Source organism: Nuphar pumila, chromosome 17 (assembly GCF_984573655.1).
Source record: "Nuphar pumila chromosome 17, dmNupPumi1.hap1.1, whole genome shotgun sequence".
Lineage (NCBI taxonomy): Eukaryota > Viridiplantae > Streptophyta > Magnoliopsida > Nymphaeales > Nymphaeaceae > Nuphar > Nuphar pumila.
Window position 1 is genome coordinate 82,035,029 of NC_143265.1, and position 24,984 is coordinate 82,060,012.

The 24,984-nt window shown below is 40.1% G+C and overlaps 2 protein-coding genes and 1 pseudogene across 3 annotated transcripts; 1 reads left to right on the plus strand and 2 right to left on the minus strand.

Moving 5' to 3' along the window:
- The first annotated feature begins 677 nt into the window (after positions 1-677).
- LOC149812496 (homologous-pairing protein 2 homolog) lies at positions 678-9,094 on the plus strand (annotated as a pseudogene). The gene is made up of 7 exons (XR_016428499.1): positions 678-804; positions 2,083-2,108; positions 4,329-4,589; positions 4,728-4,798; positions 4,878-5,040; positions 8,043-8,068; positions 8,130-9,094. The product of XR_016428499.1 is annotated as a homologous-pairing protein 2 homolog (transcript).
- LOC149812497 (uncharacterized) lies at positions 8,454-10,723 on the minus strand. Its single transcript, XM_089993387.1, has 5 exons — positions 10,405-10,723; positions 10,211-10,314; positions 9,867-10,038; positions 9,657-9,779; positions 8,454-9,578 (listed from the first exon to the last, which is right to left on the minus strand). The coding sequence occupies exons 1-5, from the start codon at positions 10,588-10,590 to the stop codon at positions 8,679-8,681; spliced, it is 1,485 nt and encodes a 494-aa protein (XP_089849513.1). The 5' UTR covers positions 10,591-10,723; the 3' UTR covers positions 8,454-8,678.
- Positions 10,724-17,175: 6,452 nt separating this feature from the next.
- On the minus strand, positions 17,176-22,126 carry LOC149812498 (dihydrolipoyllysine-residue acetyltransferase component 4 of pyruvate dehydrogenase complex, chloroplastic-like). Its single transcript, XM_089993281.1, has 6 exons — positions 20,958-22,126; positions 20,427-20,618; positions 19,626-19,713; positions 19,468-19,538; positions 19,297-19,380; positions 17,176-17,440 (listed from the first exon to the last, which is right to left on the minus strand). The coding sequence occupies exons 1-6, from the start codon at positions 21,846-21,848 to the stop codon at positions 17,336-17,338; spliced, it is 1,431 nt and encodes a 476-aa protein (XP_089849407.1). The 5' UTR covers positions 21,849-22,126; the 3' UTR covers positions 17,176-17,335.
- Positions 22,127-24,984: the final 2,858 nt, after the last annotated feature.

Genomic DNA, 24,984 nt, shown 5'->3' on the forward strand with positions numbered 1-24,984 from the left:
GGGTGGATGAAATGGAAAAGTGCTACTGGAGTGCTGTGCGATCGTAGAATGCCATTGCGGTTGAAGGGAAAGTTTTATAGGACGACTATTAGACCCGCTTTACTTTATGGTACGGAATGTTGGGCTGCCAAGAGACATCATATTCAAAAAATGAGTGTAGCTGAGATGCGGATGCTTAGATGGATGTGTGGAAATACAATAAAAGATAAGATTCGGAACGAAGAGATACGTAAGAAGGTAGGTGTTGCACCCATTGAAAATAAGATGCGAGAGAATCGTTTACGGTGGTTTGGACATATTCGGCGAAGGCCTAATGATGCTCCAGTTAGAAGGTTGGAGAAATGGGAAAATATATTAGTTAAAAGAGGTCGGGGTAGGCCTAGGAAGACTTGGATGGAGATGATAGGAAAGGATATGAATGCTTTGAACCTCACCGAGGACATGGCGTTGGATAGAAATGATTGGAGGAAAAGGATTCATGTGGAAGACCCAAAATGAATTTCTTTTTTTGGTTCATATCGCTGACCCCAATTGTTTTGGGATGAAGGCGTAGTTGTTGTTTGTTTGTTTGTTTTAAACTCCCACCGAGAACCCGGCTACTTTTAGCTTGAAAATGTTCGTTTAGTAATCTAATTGTAAAGAATTTCGTTAGTCCCGAAGGGGTTTGGCGTAGTGGGATGGGAACTAGGCCACTAGCCAGGTGGTCTAGTTTCAAATCCAGTGGGCGTTACTCCTTGTGCAGGGATAAGCTCACGGAGTACTATGCTACCAATTATCATAAGTACTGCAGGCATAGTCAGCACGGTTTTGTCTCTCTTTATTCGGGTGGTTTCTCCGTGTAAATACATATTAAAAAATAAATCTCGTTAAATAATGTTTATTTTTCAAACAAACGTATGCTGTATGCCAAAATGAAAGATTAAACACAAAATTATTAAGAAAAGCATGTGAAATAGCAATAAAAAACAATGAGCTATAACGAAAGCGGTTAATAAATAATACATTCACTATGCTGCTCACGTGTTGTGTCATTATTTCTGATTCGATAATTTATTATATTAATTCCAGCAAGGCACACCAAACCTTCAATAGAATCCAAATGCGTTATCGGATTGGATTGGATTTGTATGGCCACCATAAATGTTTTTGGATTTCGTATTCGGATCTATAATTTCTTTCGGGTCTGTGTTTGAATCTGGACCAAATCTAGTCGGCGCATACTTTTACATGTAGAAAACATCTTTTCAACCTATTTTTGCTGGATCCTACGCTATCCCACGAATTTCAGAGCCAGATTCGAAGCCTACTTCACAGGATCTATTTCCTATGATCCGGTTCATATCCGATCCATTTGCATCCTTAGTAACAGCCAGACAGGCTAGACTTTCATTTTTGTGGTCCATGTCTATTCAGCCACTGCGTCGTACATCCACACCTGACCCAGCAGTAGATTGTAGGTGCAATCAAACTTTGCGAATGGGTCGGAACTCCTTTTTTTTTTTTTTGTCACATCTAACACTATATATGTGATCTACATGTTTTCTCGTTCTTCTCCAGTGTTCATTCTCTCCACTGTGCACCCAACAGAAAAACATTGCCCTAGTAGTGGGGAAATGGGCGGTTTTCAAACCGGCCCCTTTCTTTAACGTGGGCCGGGTCCGGATCTCGCCCATCATGGGTGGACCCGGTACCCAGACCAACACCTACAATCAAGGATCTCGATAACAGGAAATCAGATGAGAATGAACACTCATAACAAGAAATGTAACAATAAAGAAGGTATTCTGCAACTTCAGAAAGTAATAAGAACAGATAACAACATTGAGTGAGGTTTTCCAATATTCGTGGACATAGATTTCTTCAGGAATCGAACCACGTTATATCGTGCATTATTATCTATTTGTGTGTGACTCGTGACTCGTGACTCGTGAGAGGTGAATTTTTTGCATTTTATAGCTCTGTTTTACTGAAGGTAACCTCTCTCTCTCTCTCTTGCGATTGTAACAATTGATGGATTGCTTTTTTCTCGTTTTGTGCATTTTGCTTCTGATTTGAGTCTGTCGCTGTTATTGAAAATTTCAGGCATAGTTCTGAGTTTCGTCAATGAGGTAATGGCTTTCGGACTCCGATTTTTCTGTTTGTTTCTTACAAATTCCGTAGTTCCTGCATATTTCCATTCATTTTATGCGATCCGTTGTTAATTCAGTGAATTCCTATTCGTTTCTTTAATCATGCATTTGATTTAGTATATAGAACTTCCAGGAAAGAAAAAATCCACGAAATTCTGGAAATTTGACGTGAATTTTTTCATTATTTACCGGAATAATGTCATTGTACCTGCAATTCTACATTGCGGTTAGCCAGAGTGATGTTCTCGCTTTATTTTGGTAGTTCAAAATTAGGTAAAGTTTTGATCTGTGTTCTACTTGGGCATTCAGGAAAGAATTTACCATTTGGTGTTTCCGAAATTAGTGTTATAAGATCAGACTATCTCCGTTTGAGTCTAGTTTCTTCATGATTTGGCCCTGTTTTTCCATTTTCATCTCATCTAGAAATTATGTTATTTACTTCTGCCTCTGTGACCATGCCAAGCCAACCCAACCCATCAGTTGGTTGGAATCTATGTAGTCAAAATCGCCCTACCAGCGCCTAGTCTAAGGTACTTAGGCACTCTAGACTTAAAAGGTCCAGCCTAGGCTTAAACTTGTCTGTTTTTTTACCATATATATATATATATATATATGTATATCTACTCTTTTTCTTCATATATATATATTTTCTGTTTTTCAAATATTTGTATATATATATTTATGTATATATATATATATATATATTTATGTATGCATGTCTGTGTGTGCATGTATAGATTACAAATATATCTTATTATTAATTTTGCATTTTTTTAATCTCTTTTTTTTTGTTAGAATTCTGACTAGTCCCATCTAGGCCTTTTATATTGCATAGGTTGGCATGAAATAAAAAAACGTGTAAATGCTCAACAAACTGTATAAAATGCTTGACTATGTGAAGGCCGTTTCTTATTGCAGTGAAAAATTAAACAAAAGATTATAAAGCGGTAAACAGACATTACTTTCAGAGCAAATGAATAAAATATGATTTATAAAATACCAATTTATACTAGACAGCAATGGCCTTTTTTTTGTTATCAGTAGAAACCGTTGATGATCCGAGTTCTGATTCATTTCACGCCTATGCAACTTAGATTAGCCATTTTTGGTTGGTGTGAATCATGATTATTCAGAAGTATAAGCTGCACTTTTTGTTAGGTGTAAGAAGGAAGGGAAGAGAGAATTCAAATATGAAACATGGGCTGTTTTAGAGAAAGTGGTTTTGATGACGTGGAATAGTCCCATATTGATTGTGTTTGAGTTTGTTGTGGGCTTTATAAGCCACATGTAAACTCTTACATTTGTTCTTGAGAACAAGAGGTTGGGATGACTACCACACATGCGCATGCTCGCTTGCCGTGTTGTGCCGGGCTCGGGTAATTTGTCCTTTAGGGCCATATCCAATCAAGACCAAAGTATCTTTTTGCCAAAAGTTTCTGTGGATATTTGTATTCTTTAACGGGTTATGAGAAATGATAACGGGTCACGACTCCTCGTAGTCCATGCCCATTATGGCTCTTCGGATTCCTTTAACGGATCTCGACTCTTTGATTTCCGTTAACGGGTCACGTCTCCTTGGATTCCGTAACAGGTTCCTTCCACGCTTTGTAACCATTCGTGGGTTATAAAAGCGTGGTTAGGGCTGGGGTTACAACAGATCTGAGACAGACTAATCTCTGAAGAAGGGCTCTGCGATTTTCTATTTCTCCCTGTTGCTCTCTCTCTCTCTCCTGAGTTATCCCGAAAGGGGTTTTTCTGCAACTTCGGTTCGTAGAGGTTGTTTTCGAAGGACGATCCGTCGGAGTGTACCGGTTTGATCGTTGAGGCTATTGTATCCTGGGGGAAGGACGCCGGACCCTGTTTTGCCCTGTATGTGGGGGCGAATCTTCTCTAAGGGGAGTACTTTCGTACGCCTTAGCCTTTTACACAGTATTAACATGCTTCTCTTGTGTTTATTGTGTTCTGTGCATCTGTTTGTTCATATGCTGCTTTCTGGATTTTGATATATGGTGGAACTCGACATGCCTGCTCTCTGTTTATGTTTCGATCTGCTGAAAATCATGATTTGTATTCTGCTGCATATTATGATTTATATCATGTTTTGTATCATGATTATGATTGTGAAACTATGTGATCCGAAATTCGATCCAACACTTTTAGCTTTTAGCTTGACGAGGTTCAAAATCTAGTCTTTTGCAGCAAAATAGGCCACTAAATTCCCAGAATGTTGCTGATGCCTTGCAAAAACATGACCTCAAGAAGACTGCAGTCCAAAACGCACTCATTCGCTTGCCGATAGTGGACAAATTTCTTTTAAAGAAGGAAAACAAAATATATACCTTGCCAGGTAGGATCAATTCAATAGCCCAAACAATGAGGAGCTTGATTGTATGAAGGAGAATACCAAATTGCAACAGGAATTGGAAGAACAAAAGAAAGCAGCAACTGAGATTGAGGCAGGCATATAGAATGTTTGTTGCTCCTCCTTTCACACACTCATTGGATTCTCTACATGTGCATCATCCCACAAATATCTTCAATTTCAGATCAAATGGAAAACCATATGGCATTGAAACAATATGACTGTTCAAATTGGAGAAATCCGAACTTTGCAGTAAAACTTAACATTGGAAGAGATTCGCGCCAAAGAAGCCAAACTTAGGACAAAGGTGAGCTTGATCATGCATGAAACCTCTTTAGATTGTTCTAAATATTGGCATGTATACTTACGATTTAATATTTCATCAGGTTGGGCAGATGGAAGAAAAATTGAGTAAATTACGACAAGGTACATCCTTGGTACACCCAGAGGATAAAAAGAGAGTGGAAGCAACTTATGCCGACAAAATCAACTTGTGGAGGCAGAGTAAGCGTATTTTCAAGGACCTTTGGATTATGTTAACTGAGAACGTAAAACCCACGAGTCAAAAAAAAAAAATGGACCCGGGTCGGATCCGAAAACCCGTTAGGGTTATAATGCCAGATGCAGGGGGCGAGGGTTTTATTTTTTAAAAACCCTCTTCCCCACCAGCGCCGCTTTCCCCCTTCCTTCCTCTGCTAAAAAGGGAAACCCCTTTGGGGTTGCCCGATTGACGCCCCCCCCCCCCTTTAAAATTGCGCAAGAGGGGAGGGAGGGCTCTCAACCTGCGTCCTCCCTGCTCCCACTTCCGGTGACCTCCCCTCTGCAACCCCCGACTAGCTAGACGCTCGCCTCTCCCTCTCTTCTTCCAGTTCGGTGTACCTCGACGCCACGGCCGACCACCACTGCTCCTCTCCCTCTCTCGTTCCCTGTGTGTGACAATGCTGATCCTCTCTCAAGTACACATCTTCTTTTTTTTCTTCTTCCTAATTTCTTCGGTTTCTTCTATTTGCCGGAAGGCCGGCAGGAGGTCGTCGCCCCCTCCCACGCCTGCTGCGCCTCCCCCTTCTCCTTCTCTCCTTGTCTTCTTTTCTCACTCTCCTTGGCTTTGTCGGAAAGCCGACAGCCCCCTACCGCGCCTTCCCCTGCTTTTTCTCTGCGTTGTCGGAAGGCTGGTAGGAGGTCATCCGCCCCCTGCCATGCTCTCTCTCCCTCTTTTTCTCTATTTTTGTCAGACAGGGCATCGACCCCTGCCGTTCGCTATATTCTCAAGCAGGGGCCGAGATCCTTGCCACTTGATGGTTTGTTAGGCAGGGGACTTGGGCCCCTGTCGTTTGATGTTTTCTGAGAGGCAGGGGCCTTGGCCCGTGCCACTCGTCAGATTCCGTACGACAGGGGCCTCGACCCCTGCTACTCATGCTCTCCGCCACTAGGTCAGGCCCTACCACTGCCCTATTTTGTTCTTTATATGGCTATAACTTAATAAGCGTTCACACTTTTGTAGTTTGCGTGATGGATCCCCCTCGTGCTTCACAACTCACACCCTGCATCACCTACACTCGTAAGCGCACACAACGATGAAACCTCCCGAGGTAGAAAAAAGTCACACGAGGACTTTGGATGAATTAAATAAAATATTAGGATTCTAAAATAAGAACAACCGATATTGCATGCATGTATACACATAAATAAAGACGACTTGTTACTGCCTGTCTTGCACTTGCTTGTTCTTATGCTTTTGAAATTTTACGTGTTTTTCTTGTATTCTACATGTATGAGGTGGTTCTATATTAATTTCCTGTTAATGTTTTTCGTACTTGCTTTTGGTTGACGTTGCACCGTAGATACTTAGATTTGCTTGTACATGTTTGTTCTTTTGTAACCCTCAGGCAAGCCTTGCAGGGTGTGCAGGTGCACGTACAACATGTCGTACCTTTCAATATGGGTGCGAAATTGAGTACAAACACTGTAGTGTCGAGAAGTGGGCCTTCTTAGTGCAAGGCTAAACTTCTCGAGCATGAAAGCCTACCTTTAAAGTTAGTGTCTTCTTCGTGGGTTGTTTGATGCAACTATCTCCACCTCGAGTCGGTTACTCGGGAGAGATACTCAGATCCACAGCGATCCTAAGACTTGTGTTCTTGTTTCGTAGAAATTAAGCTTGCTAACTGAAAATCACATATACGACATCCTATGAAACACAATGGTGGGATATCCTTCGAGAAACCCATGATCTACCATCATAGTCGGCCCTTTATATGGGTACGGTATGTACACTACGATGGGTAGTATGAGAAGTCGTTGAGCACCTCGAACTATGCAATACGTACTTTATTGAAATAAATAAAGATAATGATGTTCGCCTTTATAGGCTAAATGCTCAAAGAGCAATGCATGTCAAGTTTGAACCAAATGAATTGTAACATATTAAATGTTATTCTCTTATTGTAGTTGTACCTTTAGATAGGTATAACCGTACTTTTGAACAAGTACGTCATGCTGATGTTACGATGTTTGGATGATGAGGTTGTGACAAGCTCGAAGCGTGCATATAGCACAATGCTGATATCACATAAATGGTGACAACTCGCCTTCACAGACAAGATGGTCGAGTAGGTCTAACAGACCAGAGCATGTAGAATGAGACAGCGGTTAAGAAACCCCCATCGTATCCATTCGACTCTCATAGTTCATCAAGGAAGAGGATGGATGGTACAAAAACTCCAATAAAAATGTTGTTAACAACCACCTCATGGGCAAAAGACTCGGCTTTCCAAGTCATCGAAGTTAGGAAAAATGGGACTACCATACATTATCCTAGTTGGTAGCTCCCAGGTACTTATGGAGAAGTTGGATGCATCCATGGGCTACAAATGCCTTTGTGAATTTACTCGTTTGGTCACTGACTGTCCCGTTAAGAACGGACTCAGTCAGCCATCTAGGTTAATAAAAAATATTTGACATAATAAACCCTCGAATCGATCTCAGTTGTTTCTACGTTTCACGTCTGTGCATACCCACGGGACAGTTAATATCAAAACTTAAAGAATATTATGTTCACAATAATTGTAGATTAATGAAATTCATACTGCTTACGATGTTGCTTATCTCTTGTGATGAATATCTCTTTCGGTATAGTAGTTTTTTGTATATGTTACACATGTTAAAATAAATTTACTTTTTCGTATTTCAATTATGCATTTTAATTACTACTGTCAATGAAATAAATTGTTTATCCTATAACGTTTATTTTATTTATTCTATATTGTCTATTTGTACACCTACCAAAGGGCAAGTGGCAAGTAAGACTTTACAGACGACCGATGGCGTGATGCAACATGGCTCGAGATCACTCTATTTTTGCTGGCATCCTGACTATTCTTTGTAGATAATGTTGGTTTATAAGTTAACGTGCCCAAAATTTGTTAACTTGTTTTTTTTTTCTAAAAGAAATTTGCTTCTGTTGACATCTTTAAAACTAAACCCTGAAAATTTGAAAAGTTTTCTCTAAATATTTTCAAAATTTGCAAGTTAAAATTTTGGGGGTTACAGAAAACATCCCAAGGACATCAAAGAATTCAAGGTTTTCGTATAAACAGTTTTATTTATTTAACATGTTTGAATGAAACATAGATATTCGACAGGAAAAGCTTGGAATTCAATATGACGAAGATGTTGGGGTAGAATTTCAGTCTTTGAGCGGGTTGATGGCGCAAAATAAAAAGCAAAAGTGGTCTAAATGAACTTTCTTCCCTTCTTGGTAAGCCTTTTCTTTGTAAGGAATGCTGTCAAGCGATTTCATGTTGCAGTGTACGTATGATGGAGGGTGTCCAAAATGAGTTACTACTTCACAATATAACTTCTGTATTAGAGCCAACGCAATCATAGATCAGTTGCAGCTTGGAATATTTTGCTGTACATGTAAATCATCACCATGCAGCAGCTTATGAATCTCAATTAGCCTGTACTTGTCCTTACAACGAATGATCAATTTCAATAAAAAAACAAATCCTTGTATTTAATAACCACGCTTTTGACTTTACATAATTCACAAGTACAATGGAACACTAACCAGAATATTGACAATACGATACCAACAGGAACATAGGAGAAAAGAAGACAATCACTCTTTTTAAGCACGGTTCTGTTCTATCACATTCGCACAAAATCTTTTGGCCTCACTTCTCTTGGTTTTATTGCCGAGATCCCGGCCTCGTTCGTACAGAGGCAAAATTGGATCCTCTTTGTGGCAATTTCTTGGTCCCTTCTTGAATTGGCCCTTTCTGCATGTCTGAGTTCTGCCATCGCAATTTCCCTGTGGAGTACCCCATTACATTTTCTGGTTGAGAATTTCCTTCATAATCTTTGTAGTGTTGTACTGGATCTTGTTTCTGGCAAGAGTCTTCAGCAGTTTCATTCAAGAAGCCTCTGCCTCCTGTGCCCTCGGTTGCTTGGGCCTTTCTAAATCCACGATTAGTCTTTTCCCTGTTATTGCTTCTTGCTGGTGATGATTGATCATCATCAAAGGAACTTACTGATCCTGTCTTCCCACCGTAGTTCAGTTCATGGTGGTCAAACTGCTTTGTACTGGTCACTGGAGGCCCTCCAATCCAAGATGACTTATTTGAAGAGAGATTTTCTTCTACTTCAGGAGCTCCTATAGAATCCGAGCTAGAGGAAGATAAAGGCCTTTCTGGATGCAATTTCAACTTCTCCCCAAATTCTTGTTTCTCTGGATTCTGTCTGATCATATGAACGTCCTCTGGTTCATTTCCATCCCCATCAGATGTGCTTTTTACTCCGGGGCTAGAACCATCAGGATCATGAAAACCTTTACCTTTGGATTCCTTTTTCGAAAGTTCTACTGCTGCTCTTGCTGCTGCTGCTGCGTAAGCAGCTGACTCAAAGGCAGCTTGTGCTGCAGCCTCCACATCCGTATATTTTGTTCCATGCACGGATCCCGCAAGCAACTGATCTTTGTCAAATTCTACTGCATTATCATGATCACTGGAAGCTTCTTTTCTGATTCGAGCATCCTTTTCCTCTGCATATGCTGATCTTCCAGACTGTTTCTGGTTCAATCCCAAGCTCTCCTGCAAAGACATGACAAAGAGTTATATAGTTGAAAAGATAGAAAGAGTTCAGACGAGGCCAACGTTCCATATGCATACCAGAGTGAGATCAGACAGTTGATCTTCCAGATTCAGTTGAATACCCTCTTCCGAAGCAATTTCCTTGAGCACTTGAAATCTGGCTTCTAGAGTTGGTTGTTTTGTTGACATCTTCTGAATCATCTGAGAGAGAGAGAGAGATTTAGGATGCTATAGATGTTCATATTGCTATCTTTTGGAAAAAATTCATGTTGTCATGTATCTGCATACCTTCACATTTACCCCAGAACCACCACCGAGTTCAAGTGCCGAGGCAGTAAATTCTTTTCCAAACCTCGACGTGAACATAGAACGCATCTCTAGCAGCTCAGGCAACTCTCCGCACCTTGAACTAGCGAAAATCAGACTTGATATTGCCTCTCTCAGTTCATCTGGGCATGTTCTGAAATACCAACAATCCCATCTTTCAGTAACGATCAGAATTATCTACAGGTTGACTATCTCAAGTTCAAGAAGCCAACGTTTCTTCATGAAAAGGAAAAATACATAATCCACAGGAACTCAGATTAGAATTCTTATAGCAGAGCAAAACAGAAAAATTCCTTGGAACTCACTTTTCGTTTTCTATGAGGGTGGCTCTCTCTATCAGGAGATGACAGAAACCTTCTATCAAAACAAAAGCATCCAACAGGTTCTGATCCTTGATCACATGTTCTACCTGAAAACCATCAAAACAGCCAAACCAAAAACATGGAAAGAGAGTTCTTTCTTCTCCAAACTCACAAGAAATCAATCAACAAACAGATACCCGTAGAAGAACGCTCTCTTGCTGTTCCCTCTTGAGGAGTTCCAGGACATCCTTTCTTGTATAGGCACAACGGGCACGACGTTGGTTCTTGAGAACACCAAGCCTAGTGATTGTGAGATTGAGGAGAGACCTGAACTTTGATGTCTTGAAGTTTCTTCTTAGCAGAGCATCAAGTGTCCTCCCCATTTTTCTGCCCTTTCTACCAGCAGGTGGTAGAATAGCAGCAGCAGAGGTAGTATATGCTGTAGAAAAAGAAGAAAGCAGCACAAACAGTACTAGAGCAGAAGAACTTGTAGGAACATCAGAGAACTCGAGTCAAAGAAGAAAATTGAGTGGGTTTTTATGATGGTTGCTTTCAGATTTTGGAGTTTGCTTCATAGTTAAGGCATAGGGTCTGGAAAAACGCGGTTCTACCTCCATACTTGGCATCTCCAGCCGGGTGTTTGCTGTATAGTGTTCACACGTATCCCACCCCGTATCTACTCGCCAATAAGACAAGTCAAGTCAACTTCTATTTTTCCCTATAGCCCGTCTTCATGGGTTACAAAAGTCCGCATAGGAGGTAATGGTTAGATAGAAAAGGCTGGAAAACAGCAGTACTTTGTGGTTTTCTTTAGCAACAATTAAAAGGTAATCATCGTCTTGTGGTCGTTGTCCTGATAAACCAAACTAAACTTGACCATAGAAAAAGGAGCCAGGATCAGGTGCCATACATGGCCCACTTTTGAGTGTGCCACTGCATCTGCTTCCCTTCATTTTTGGCTGCACCTAAAAGCAGATGGATGGCAGTCAGGTGCAGAGGCACACTCAAAGTGTAAATGGCACCGGATCCTAGCTCTAAAAAAATAGTGTTCGATTTGAGTGACTTTTTTTTAAAAGAAAAGCTGGGTTTAGGCAGACCCTAACAGTTACACGACATATCAATGGGTTTTGAACTTGCAACGTCCCAATGGTGACGTGCATTTACATCTTCTACCAAACAAGCGGAGTCCCCGTTGGTGAGTGACTGTTTGTTTGGACTCGCCGTTGGCTGTAATGGACCGAGCTGGCCCGGCCCTGGTCAGCTCAATGAAAAGCTCGTCTGACCCATCAAAATAGCTGAGTTCGGACGGGGAAATGAGCTGAGCTTGATCAGCCTTTTGAGCTCGAGGAGCTCTCGGTTCGTTTTACATATTAAATATATTTTATATAATATAAAATATATATTCCATACATTAATTATTACAAAATATCGGGCTCGCCTCTTTGGTTAGGGTTTCTTTCTCATTCTCTGTTCAAGAGACTTCGAGTTTGACTTCTAGCCCTTCGTTCCTTTTGTTTTTTATCTAGCCCGGCTCGCCCCATCGTCGCCTTCTATGATTTTCGAAAGATTTTTATTTTGGTTTTCAAAATAACCTGTTTATCTACTTGTAGATTGCTTGTGAGCTTTAGGTTGTTTTAGTATATGCTTTGTTTTTTAAATTCTTTTTACTTGTTCCTTTACTTCACAATAATTCTCAATTTGTTGCTAAGGGCCTCTCTATAGCATTTGCAAAATGAGGATTCTCACCACAAACAACCCCGGGCCGTGCTCGGTTTCTTGTGCATGTCCGATAGCTTAGTACGAGCTTACGAACCAGGCCGAGCCAAGCTTGTAACTCGGTACGAGTATGAGTCCAGCCTGAACACTATTGGGAATAAGTGGGTCTGGTACGAGCCGAGCCTAAACACTCGGTACGTCTAAAATGAGGTTCACTTGACCCACTTTTAATCCGGACCTTTGACACGGTCCAATCACCAATTAACAAGCTTCTTGATGCTTTGCCACGGTGAGAGGTCTTGCTCTCCACGCACTATATACAATCTCTCAAATATCAGTGTGGTTTTTGTTTTCGTAATAAACGGAAAACCTCGTGATAAAATTATACGTTGAAAGAACTTGTGACAAAACTAAAAAAATAAAAAACTTATGAAAATATGCTTAAGTCCATCCCCGCATGGGTTTTGATTTTAACTTTCATCTCCATCTCCATCCCCGTTTCATGTCCTCCATCCCTGGTCCAAACGGGCCATCTATAGCATGAATGAAACTAGTAGCAACATTGTGTCATCTCTTTAGTTTTTAATTGTTTATTTTATTTTTATTTGCATTTATTTTCTTTTGAAATTTGTTATCAATTCTATTAAATTTTAATTTCAGCTTAGTTTTATTATTTGTTTTTATTATAGTAGTTTAGAATTGTTGTCCAAAAGAGTGTATTTTACATGAAATTTATGTTTTATTATATATACATACACACAGTCGGTTGGAAATATCATTGAACCCCAAAAAATCAGACGGAAATCAGACGAAGGGATAAAGCTCATGGCAGAAAAAAGACCTTTAGCGGTCATTGACTGCCACTAAATCTATTGGCGAAAAAAAAGACCTTTAAGGGTCATTGTCCGCCACTAAATCTCTTGGCGGAAAAAGACCTTTAGCAGCAATCAAGACTGTCAACGCATTCTATTTTTGTCAGATTTGTGCTAAAGGTCTTTTTTTTTTAATCTTTGCACACATGCATCAATTTCTGTCTGTTTTTTTTTTGGGGCTCGATGATGCACCCCACTAATATATATGGGTTAATATTGGCTACTAATGAAGGTACCGTACTAATGAGTTAGAAATCATAGGTGCAAGTTGGATCGACTCAATCTTAACCACATAGATGTGATCTAGATGGTTTGTTTAGTAAAAAACTAGTTTTGAATCATGTAATTATAACAAGTAATTAAGTTTTTAAAGGGGTCAAAAAATCATCGACCTACAATGTATCAAAATTTTACAACTCAAAAGATCACATTTTTACATCAGAAAAGCATGATACAAGGCTTGATCCTTAGCAAACAAATATGTTGAACACATCTATGTGGTTAGATTGAGTGCTCTACAACTTGCATCAATGATTTCTAGCTCATTAGTATCATACCATTAGTAGCCATTATTAACCCTATATATAGGAGAATGAAAACCTACTCAATAGAAAACCTCCTCAACCTACCCAATAAGAAATATTTATCAGATTTTTAGTGTTTTTTTGAAATTTTGACCTTACACGTGGTCTATGCACTTGTTTTTATAGAAATCAGTTCTTGAAGCATTTGATTTTCATGCATGGATATGTTTTTGTAAGGTTTCAAAAATTAACAGCCTATACTTTTATAAATTTTTGTAGTTCTAAATACCATTTTTTTCATCCAAAATGAATAATCCAAGTATTGATTTCTAGTAAATCAATGATGCTGACACCTGTACAGTCAGAATTTTGAAAAATTATTGAAAAATTGATAAATGTTTTTTATTGGGTAGGTTTGAGAGGTTTTCTATTGGGTAGGTTTTCATTTTTTTTATATATAGGGAAATGAAAACCTCACCAATGATTTTTTTTTTAAATTCTGGCCATATGTGTTCAACATAATTGATTTACTATAAATTGATACTTGGATCAGGATATTTGGATAGAAAAAATGACATTTGGAGCCTCAAAAATTTATGAAAATGGTATGTTGTTGATTTTGAAACTTATAAAAACATATCCTTGCATCCGAATCAAATGCTCCAAGAACTGATTCTTATAAAAACAAGTATATAGATCACATCTGTACTGTCAGAATTAAAAAAAAAAAAAATCCAATAAAACGTCCATTGGAGAGGATTCCTTATATATATATGAGAACTAAACATATTAGGCCCCATTTCCCATAGTGTGAAGTGTTTTATGATAGATCTGAACCGTTAGATGTGTTTAGCATGCTCAATTTAGTGAAAATAAACTCTTGGATCATATTTTTTTTTATGAAAAAACATGATTTCATGAGCCGGAAAAAACTGGTACCTTCATAGCCATTGATTTTGGATCACCAGAAAAACATGTATACAGGTCAGATTTCGGTGATCCAAAAGCCGGTTCCCCCTAAACAAAACCTATACATAATATTTATGGTATTAGATGTGAGAAAAAAAACACAAAAACTATTTTTTAAAGGGCAGAACGAAAAGGTGGGCAGGAGGAGCGCATTACTCTCTATATATACATGTGTGTGCACGGTTTTGAACCCCTAGTAAAAAACTTTAAATCTTTATTATTTTTAAACATTTGACCCTCTAAATGTGATTTACATGTTTTGGTTTAGTAGAAACTAGTCATTTGGAAATGTTTTTAAGACGTATATTGTTTTTTTCACAGTTGAAAAATCAATAGCCTACAACGAAGTGAATTTTCAACATCCAAAAAATTGCACCATTCAAGGTTGATTCATAGGTTAGGCTTCGTTAAATTGGCCTGCGATGAGTTTCAACTAATGGATTTGGATCAAACAAGGGTAGCCAATGTTTTCCACACACATATAGTAGGGCATAACATCGTCCACTATTGTCAGAAGTGCTCCCGCCTTTAAATGTTCATTTTCCACTCAGACATTTGGTGGCGGTCGTGACCACCGCTAAATGGGTTTTTTTTGTGCAAAATCGAACGAACTAGCATTGTTTGACAATTGGGCATCCACTGTTATGCCCTATATATTTACAAAAATTGATAGCTTCTCACTCATTAGGTGCCCAAAAGAAGGTCACTCACGCTGCACGATGAACACTGAACGGCTTTTCTGCGTAAATAGGCTTTTACTGGCACTAAAATAGTGCCAGTAAAAGTCTAAGCACGATGGAGTCAGTGTGAGTGACCTTTGCTTGAGCACCTAAAGAGTGAGCAGCCACACTTCACTATATATATATTAGGTTGTAGTTGCCCCCACTTTTCTAGTCTATTACCAGCTTCTCACATTTTAAAGTATTTTTTTCATGTTTTTCTTAAATCTGACCATACAAATGTGTTTACATATTTTATTTTATAGGAATCAACTCTTAGATCATCCAATTCCGGTACGCAGGTAGGTTTTAATAAGGTTTAAAAATCAATGGCTTAAGATTTATATAAATATTTTAAACTTAAAAATCTTGTTTTTCTTTTTTCAAAAAAACATGATCCAAGTATAGTTTCCTAGCAAATCAACCACGCTGAACACCTGCAGGGTTAGATTTGCGAAAGAAACCCTCAAACACCGTTCATTCGTGGTATGCAGCTACCACTTTTCCTATATATATATATATATATATATATATATATATATATATATATATATATATATATATATATATATATATATATATATATATATATATATATATATATATATATATATATATAATGTGCGTGTGTGACCATGTTTTTTGTGTCTTAATTTGTAGTTTTAATACCGTATCGAGTGTATCCACATTGTGTTTTGTTCTCGCATTTATATCCTTGTGAGATACTTAAAAAGTGTTTTTGTGATTTTATTATTATATTTTTAAAATTATCATAATTTGTTAACAATTTATCACTTAAATATTGCAATGTTCTCAAATATGGCTGGTATTTGTGACTGCTCTTGTTCCTCATACGTAGGCTGGTATGAGCTACACTAAACTGTATCACACCCTCTAGTAGGAACCACTTGCTCTTCATACATCTGATTTTTTCTGCAGATCAAACACTCTAGTATGATATACATATTTTCTTTAGCAAAGGGGCATTTATTTTATTGTGAACTAGTTGGTTAGAGCATGCAGCTTGCACCCAAAAAAAAAAACTACAGTTACTGCCGTAGAGTTTTACTATCAAGTTTGAATGAATTAGTGTGGTTCCTTTATAACTAGGGCACTGGAATATTAAACCATGAACGCAGAAATGTGTGAGAAACATTATTATATTGGCTATCTTGATTGGAAGGGACACCAAAAGGAACCTCCTGACCCTTCATCCCTTAGCTGTTTCAAAATTTCCACTTCTTGCGGACATTTTCAGAGCAAAGGGCAGGCATCGGGCAAGGCAGACCAAAGGCTGTTCATGGGCTTACCCGTTTGAGCTGCACCTGTGATGCAACTTTGAGACTTAGCCTTACCTGAGCTTAGGTTTGATTAGGGTTGTCAACCAGTCGGGTACCCGACCCATTAGGATATACCCAAACCTGCCCAAATAATGAATCACAGGGTTCGGGTTTTGTTTGGTCACCGAAAAAAAATCCCAAACCCATACTTACATAATTTCAGATTTTTTTTATTAAAAAAATGTATAAAATACAGGGTTGGGCATCGTGCATAAACCATGACCCAAACGGACCAGCATATTGCTCTCGGGTTTGGGTTGGTGTTTTTAATGCCCATATCTGAGAATTCGGCTTTGGGTTGGGTTGGGTACCCGATACAAACCCTAGGTTTGAGAGGCCATGAGTTAGCTGACCCAAGAGGAAGGTGTCAACACTTCCTCCCCAAGCCCTCTATTATTTGGGTGAGTTGGGTGGGGGTGTCATTTTTTTTATCCTTCTTTTTCTTTTTACTATCACTTTTTTTCCATGAACAGAAAAACTACTCCCAGGATCAGAGACCTAGTTGCACTGGTTATGCCTGCCACACTTCCAGTCGCTTTCCCGGTGGTGTAAACCTGTGGCGCACCCTCAAGCCTAGGACCCTTCAACAGCAAGGATCCTCCATTTAACTGCCAAATTGTATCATCCCGCTTTCTCTTCCTGAATTGGAGAAGAGAAAGAGACGCCCTTCTTAAATTCATAGCCTAGCCTTCTCTACCACAAGTATTTGGCTCGATCTCAAGAAAGATCAGCAAATGTGCAACCGGTTTTCTCTCTCTCTCTCTCTCTCGCGCGCGAAGAAGGGAATGAAAAAAAGGGCCCTTCTACAACGTAAACACGTATGACATAATCAGCCGGAAATCACAAAGCTTAATTCAATGCTGCAAAAATGAAGTTCCTCCTCCACAGTAATACAAAATTCAAACAAAACAATTTCACTGCCAACAAGCCAACACCAACCCTTGGTATTCCGGTGAAACGAGTGGATCAACCATACTACTCTAGCCACCTACAAGGTAAGACTCTCAGGATTCTCAACGATCTTGGCAAATGTCTGGAGGAAGGCAGCTAAATCAGCACCATAAATAATCCGGTGGTCAGCGGTCACGTTCACCTGCAGATACGCAGATAGCTAGTTTAGCCTCAAACAACCTATCTACAGGATGCTAAAGAAACTTCTGATTTTCAATAAATGTGAACGGATACAAAGACAGCAACATCATGCGAACAAATACAATGCCACAGAGTGCTACTTCATGATGCTGACTCCACACTCAATTTATACTTACCTTGCTGCACATTTGGGAGACCTTTAGAGCATGTTCGGTTGCATCTTTTAGAATCACTCTCAGGGCCCTCAGAGAGTGATTCTAAAAGAAGCCTGAAATCACGATTTGAGGGGCCGAACGTACCCTTAGTATATAGAAAAGGCTAATTTCCGTTTCAACTTTTCAAAGTCATAATTCCATAAAAAATTATTTCAGGAACATTTTTTTTTTGATAAGCAAGCTGGGGTTAGGCACTCCTACCAGTACAAAGGTATAAAAGGAAAATCCAAAATGATTAGACAACAGAAGAAAACCTTGATGAAAACATTATAAATCTACAAGGCTATGAAATCATGATGGAGGCTTAACTTTCCAGATCTTACCGACTCCAGTGGCACCAAACTTGGCTAGTCTGTAAGCTACATAGTTAGACAACTTTTAAATCCATACACATCTGATGGCAGAAAATTGATGGCTAACATTCATAAGAGGTGCTGAAAATATCATAGAAGATCCACATCCTTCGTTGAATACTGTAACTTATTCAGCATTATAGGATTGGGCCTCAACCTAGTCATGCAATGGAATTTCATGCAAGATGGAATGCCATAGACGCCATTCGGTCTGAGAATCAGACCCTTCATCGACCATCCAGCCAATAGCTAAAAAATGCACATGACCATGCCTTATGGCAAATCCCACTTGACACTGATGATTAAAAATGGTATAAATAGATAAGGAGAGATCTAAATTTTTTTTCCTTGATTTTTCTCATCTTCATAAAAAAAGATATTGAAGAATTTAATAACAATTAAGAAAAGATATCTAAAAATTTATTTCAAATCAAGGAATGGTCAAAGTGCAATTAAGCAGCAGAACATATCCAACCGGATAAGTGCTTGCTCCCATTGTCTTTGCCTGGATGAGAAAGCTCCAAAAATGGGACTCACCTAAGGCTCTGTTTGGGAGCTGGTGTTGGGGAGGAGATGAGAGGGGTGATGGGAGTGGAGAAGAAAATGGGAGATGAGGCTGGAGTTGTCAACAACATCCTTATGAGGATGTAGTTGGAAATGGCCCATCTCCACTCCCAACACCATTCTCTTCTCCCAAACAGGGTTCCCAAGCACCGGTGAGGGTATGTAGTATTTATTAAATCCTCATGGAATACAATTTCCCCTCTCATCTGTCTCCCAAACAGAGTCTAATTGAAACTGAATGTGTACGTTATATTTGTTTCAGCAAACATTCTAAACAATACTAGGAACTTTACATGAAGACTGTAGCATTCATTAGATCTAGAGTCTTGTGGCTGCAATGCTATGGGGATTCACTTGGCAGGGGAGTCAAGGGGAATAAAGATTAATTCGTGGAGTTGCAAACCATAGATGAGTAACATAAGCTTGGTCTCAATATTACAAATGTAGATGAATAATGGTCTGTGTTAAAAGGCATAAAGTGTCAGTAATCTTTTCACATAAATCTGTATGGAAAAGCCACATCGAGTATGTTAAGGACACAAAAACATGATCGATGGTTCGACTTTAATGAAAAGAAAACTGCCACACTTGGTTCGAGCCACAAAGTGAAGCTAAATGAAGTTAATCAACAAAAAGAAAAACACATCAATGGATTATGTTCAATATTCATGGTTTATGTTCAAAATTCCACTTCAAATTTGAATGGGTCAAGTGTCAAGAATTACCATCATTTTGCTCTTCACACTAAAGAATCCATCGCCACTTGCTACAACTGTAGGTTTTGATGCTCCAACAGCCATGATCGCCCCCTGCACAGGTTCCAAGATATTTTCTCTAAGATACATAATTATAAAGAATAGAAATTCGACTAAAAAAAACATGCTGCCAATACTCACTTGTCCAGGAGGAAGGATGGCATCAAACCTATCAACTCCAAACATTCCTAAATTGGATAAAGTGAATGTCCCTGAGCCAGAAGAACCAAGTCCAATATGTCAACTCCAAATATTCCTGAATTGGATAAAGTAAACATCCCTGTTCCAAAAGAACCAACCCGAATTATATTCATGAGGTTGAAGTTGCTTTGCTCGTGCTTTGTCTACCAGTTCTTTCCACTGTTGTGATAGCAAATAAAGATCTACCTGCATCAGGATACAAAATAACCCACAATGTAAGAGTCCGAGTGCATCTTTGCATGCATGGATTTGAAGATGCACCGGATAACATGCAGACATCAGGTTTTGCATATGTTCACATACAAATTGAACAATTGATTCTGCTAAATCCAATCCCCGTAGATATCTGTAAGCTGTTCTTATCCCCCCATTTCGCGAGAAGCCATTTCATACATTTAACTTTAGAATTACAAACTTTAACCCTATAAGAAGCAATTTTTGTAATGCAAAACCTTTATTTAAACTTGTAAACTACAAGAAACCAATTATCTCACACTTTTTGGCCTGAACATTTAGGTCAATCTTACCTTGCCGGTAGATTTTAGTTTTAGTAAACTCTTAGTTGAAATCCTTCGAAAGGTTTCATGTAAGTCCAGGAAAAACTAGAATTTGAGCCTGACTAAATGAGTGTTCTCCCCCACAGATTTGTTAGAATTTAGAAACCACATTATTTTCCTGCCTAGAAGATATAGTACATAAATAGTTAAATGAAGCTCACCATAAAACATGAGTAACTTTTCCCTACTGATAATTTTCCTTAATTCTGGCAAAGTAATAGTGAAAGAAGTTCCTAAGAACTAAATATTCAAAGATGCCATCATTATCTACAGACGACAATAAAAAGGTGAGCAGTTTGAAGAAGAACCACACTCCAAGTTGGTTGAAGAATGAAGCAGTACCTTATCCACGTTCTGCAGAACAGGGGTTATGAGACCACCATCCATCGCCACAGCCACTGCAATGTTTATGCTGCTATTATATGTAAAACTCTTCCCATCCTTGCAGCTCGCATTCACAACCGGATGCTGAACAAGTGCCATGGCTGTTGCTTTTGCCAACAGCACAGTCATGGTTACTCCCTTTGGCTTCACCTGTGAGACAAAACCAAAATGTGCGGCTCGATAGATTTCTCACGTATGAAATTGGCATAAAAAGCAAACTTCCAACCACATACATAACAGAACACGCCCACCAACACAATGTAGTCATTTCGGAACTATGCCCCACCACCCAAAACATTTTTCTAGTTCTTCATGGTTACCCATTTTACATACCAATTCTCAGCTTCATTATTATCAGGTAGTAGAGGAATTCTCTAATGGCGAACGGGCTATCTATGCCATGAAGCTGATCTGAGCTTTGAAATTGATAATTGGGAGGGAATTGAGGGAGTTAAAATGGAGGAATGGAAGAAAAACACAGTTTTGTACCCTTGCATAGAGAGAGTCAAGAACATTAGTGATCACGGGATACCCAACACGGAATGTGGGCACCGAGAGGCTCTCAACCATGTTCCTGGAAACAGCAGCTTGCATCGTCGTGAAAGGAGAGACCGTCGATCCAGGAATCGGAGGCAGTGGAGCAGACGCCTTAGCGGGCTGCGGCGATGGGGGGAAAGAAGGAGAAGCAGTCGGTGCTGCAGACAAGGGTTTGCTATCGGAGGGCGCAATTCCAGCAGCCTTCTCTATATCAGCGGGAGTAATCCGGCCATACGGTCCGGTTCCGGCGACCGATCCCAGATCGACCTTATGCTGCTTGGAGAGCTTCTTCGCATGCGGCGTAGCGACGATCTTCCTCGGTCCTTCCGCCCGTGGCGGGGGCGGGGGTGGAGGCGGAGAAACCCTAGCTACCGGCACGGAATTATCCGAGGAAGGCGGCGGCGGAGGAGGAGGAGGGGAAGCGGAGGATTTCTCGGCGGCCCGGGCCTTGGCTTCAGCGATTTCCTCTTCGGACTCGGCGAGCAGGCCGATCGGAGCTCCAACGGGGGCGGTCTCGCCCTCGCCGACGACGATGGCGGCGAGGATACCGTCGTAGAAGGTCTCGACGTCCATGTCGGCCTTGTCTGACTCGACGACGACGACGCTCTCGCCCTTGGAGAGGACGTCGCCCTCGGACTTCACCCAGGAGACGATCTTCCCCTCCGTCATGGTGGAGCTGAGAGCCGGCATGAAGATCTCCCGGATCTTGGCGGTCACGGCCGGGTTCCGGCATCGGTGGCGGGCGATGGGGGCGGAGGAGGCGGAGCGGAGGCCGTTGCGGAAGGAGGAGGAGAAGGAGAGGTGGGAGGTGGGAGACACCCTGCCCACGAGATGGGACGCCATTTTTATCTCCCTTCTTCTTCTTATCGGATTGCTGGTGGTGTTTGAGAGAGAGAGAGAGAGTTGTAGCGATTGAGAGGAAAGAAGGAAAAGGAAGTGAGAGAGAGAGAGAGGGCGGAGATGTCGAGAGCTTCTGCTTCAGAGAGTTGGTTGTTTACATCGCCCTTGCATCTTGGAGGCTAGCCTAGTCTCTCTTGGTTAACCACCAAGGGGGTCGCCGCACCCGGGGGGGTTGTGAACGTGTTGAGAGAGGGTTTGGATCGCCGTCCGCGGGATGCACCAAGCACGGGCCCCACGCACTACAAACATGAGATGCACGGACGCAATATTGGAGTGTTTAGTACATGCTTATTTGGCATATGACGAACTTTATTGTTCACCGGTGGAAAGTGCTGCACGTGTTCACATTGTGAAGGGGCTTATAGTGACACGTGCTTATAGTGACACATGCATTGTTAATCGGCATGTCTTGCTTATTGCATGCCCCGGCACGAAGCAACACAACATTGCTCATAAACAACTCAGCAAACAAACATTAGTATGCCTATTAGATCTCAAGTGCATTTATTCAGCTTCATCCTCTAAGCTACGGGGGTCGATCTAGCTATCCGCGACTTGTCTCAACTTAAAGTCCATAAATAGAGGCTTTCATGCATGTTTCATGTATCATGGTCGAGTATTCTTTCACATAATCATATGTGGAGAATGCGTTCGTGAAGTCAGAACACAGAAACAAGCTATTTCATCTGGAAGTGCCATGTTGGTGTCTATGCGGGTCTGCCCAAACTTGAGAGCGGTGTATCTCCATACACATAGAGAATCTCTAAACCAAGATCGAAATCTTACCGACACATTCATATGTGAGAAGACTGTGAAATGATCATTTCGACAAAATACGAAGTCTACGTTCAGGAACACCATTGAGGACAAAACTTTAGAGTTCTCAAGAGATATTATGGTTCCTCTTATTGGTTGGGGGGGGGGGGGGGGGGGGGGGGAGGTCAGCGCTCATAACACCTATATAGGGGACATTCCTCTTGACTTGCATTGGTGCACTACCGTGTAGTTCAAAGTATGCAACCCTATATCTCATGAGTAACACATCGAAGTGTACAAGATTGCCCACGAATATGAAAATTTTCCATTTGAGCATTTTCAGCATATGCGGGGCCCACTCTTGTCGCCTTCGGAAATGGTAAGATCTTTGGCGCAAAAAGAACGAGTTGATTCATATCATCTTGACTTGGTTCTGCTTCCTCTCTTTTTTGTATTTTCTTTTCTATTTTAACAATACTGAGTTGGGTTCTTCTCCTACCAGTATCAAATAGAACATGCTGAATAAGATTTTCTTCATGTAAAACTTGCTCGATTTAGATCGGAAAAATCGTACGGATTTTATGAAAGTGTTATGGATCAAATTCGTATTCTTTCGATAGGAGCAGTTGACAATGAAATCTGATTTTTCCCATTATTTTCGTATCCATAATAGTGCGAAAAGAAGGCCCAGCTCTGGGTTGTTCAGGAATAGTGGCGTTGAGTTTCTTGACCCTTTGACTTAGGATTAGTCAGTTCAATTTCTTGATGGGGGCAGGGAAGGGATATAACTCAACGCCTGCCTTACCACCTAACCTCACACACTTGTGAAATGATCGATGAGTGCATGTCGAGCGACAATGATTCCTCTTGGCTAGAGAGTTTCACTACGTCATACTAGTAACTAACTTTGACTGAGTGCCGAAATACCTTCCTCATCATGATGGGGGTTTTCCGTGGGGCGCACTATACGCTCTGTTGGGGGTTTTTCGTGGGGCGCACTATACGCTCTGTTGGGCTCACCAATACAATATGGCCCTCATTCAATGTGTATCACAAACTCGATGCTCACTATAATGTTCATAATGCTTATTCAGATGCGTAGCTTGCTCTATAATCCTCAACTACTGGTGCACTCATCACAAAAAGGCAATGTGACACACCCATCCTTCATTGGCTTCAAAGGCTCATACGCCAAAAACTTTGTCATCGCCTGCACTACCAACCTATTTGACTACATTGCTCTAGACATTTCATTGTACTAAGCGTGCATGAGATATGCACGACCTCGAATATGCTTCCGCAAGCTTACATAGCTCTTCGCCTCTAAGGTAAGTTGCATGTTGTATGGTGTAAAGAGCTGCTAGGCGCCCTTTTCATGTCAGATAGGAAAGGGTGAAAAAATGCTCGTGACACATTGCTCCTTGTGGTGGACAGACCCTAAAAAAAAAATTGGGTGGTTGGATAAGGAGTGGGGTTCCTAAGAGCTTATGTTACCCATCTGTATTTTCGATCTCTTAAGTTGGTCAACCTTTGTCTTCTTGTTTATCAGTGTGTCATGACTTATTTTAGAGCTGGTGCTTTAGACTTACCCAATCTCGTCAAGCTATAAGAAAGAAAAAGGCTTTGTTCACTATTTTTCCTCTATCATTGGTGATTTTCTCGCTTACTATGGATCCCATACTACTCTCATGAACTTAAAATCCATAACCCTGATTGCCATGAGAATACCATTTAGTTTGCTCATGCTTGTTTGAACAACCTCAACTAAATCGATCTGTATTTCATAAGAATTGATACAATCCCTATAAGGTTCCTCATAATGAAATTCAATAGGAACTATAAAGACCATGTTTTCATCCATAGGATCAAGTGCTTGAATCAACAAAAATAATAAATTTTCTCTTAAGGTCATTCCTTGTATTTTCTTTTGATATGCATTAAACCCAAAAGGTTATAGATGGTATGATCCAAGAAATGAAAAGTTGTATGTTTCAAGAAATGTGCTTTTTTTGAAGAAAAAAAACATTTCTTTGATTGTGAGAAATCAAAGTAACTGATTATTCTTTTTTACTTGGTTTTATTTCAAAGCATGTTATTGATGATTGTGAGTTTAGTTGAGATAATGTCCATAAGTCAAGAACTGAAATGCCTTGTGAATAACAACTTGATAGTGATAAAACCTACTTGCAATACACTAGTGCAAGGATAAAAAACCTCCATGTGCACTTGAAAGTGAAGATGATGAACAATTTAGGCGATCATCTACAATATAAAAGCCCCCATAAAATTTTGTGTATTATGAGTCTTTTTTATCCAAATATAA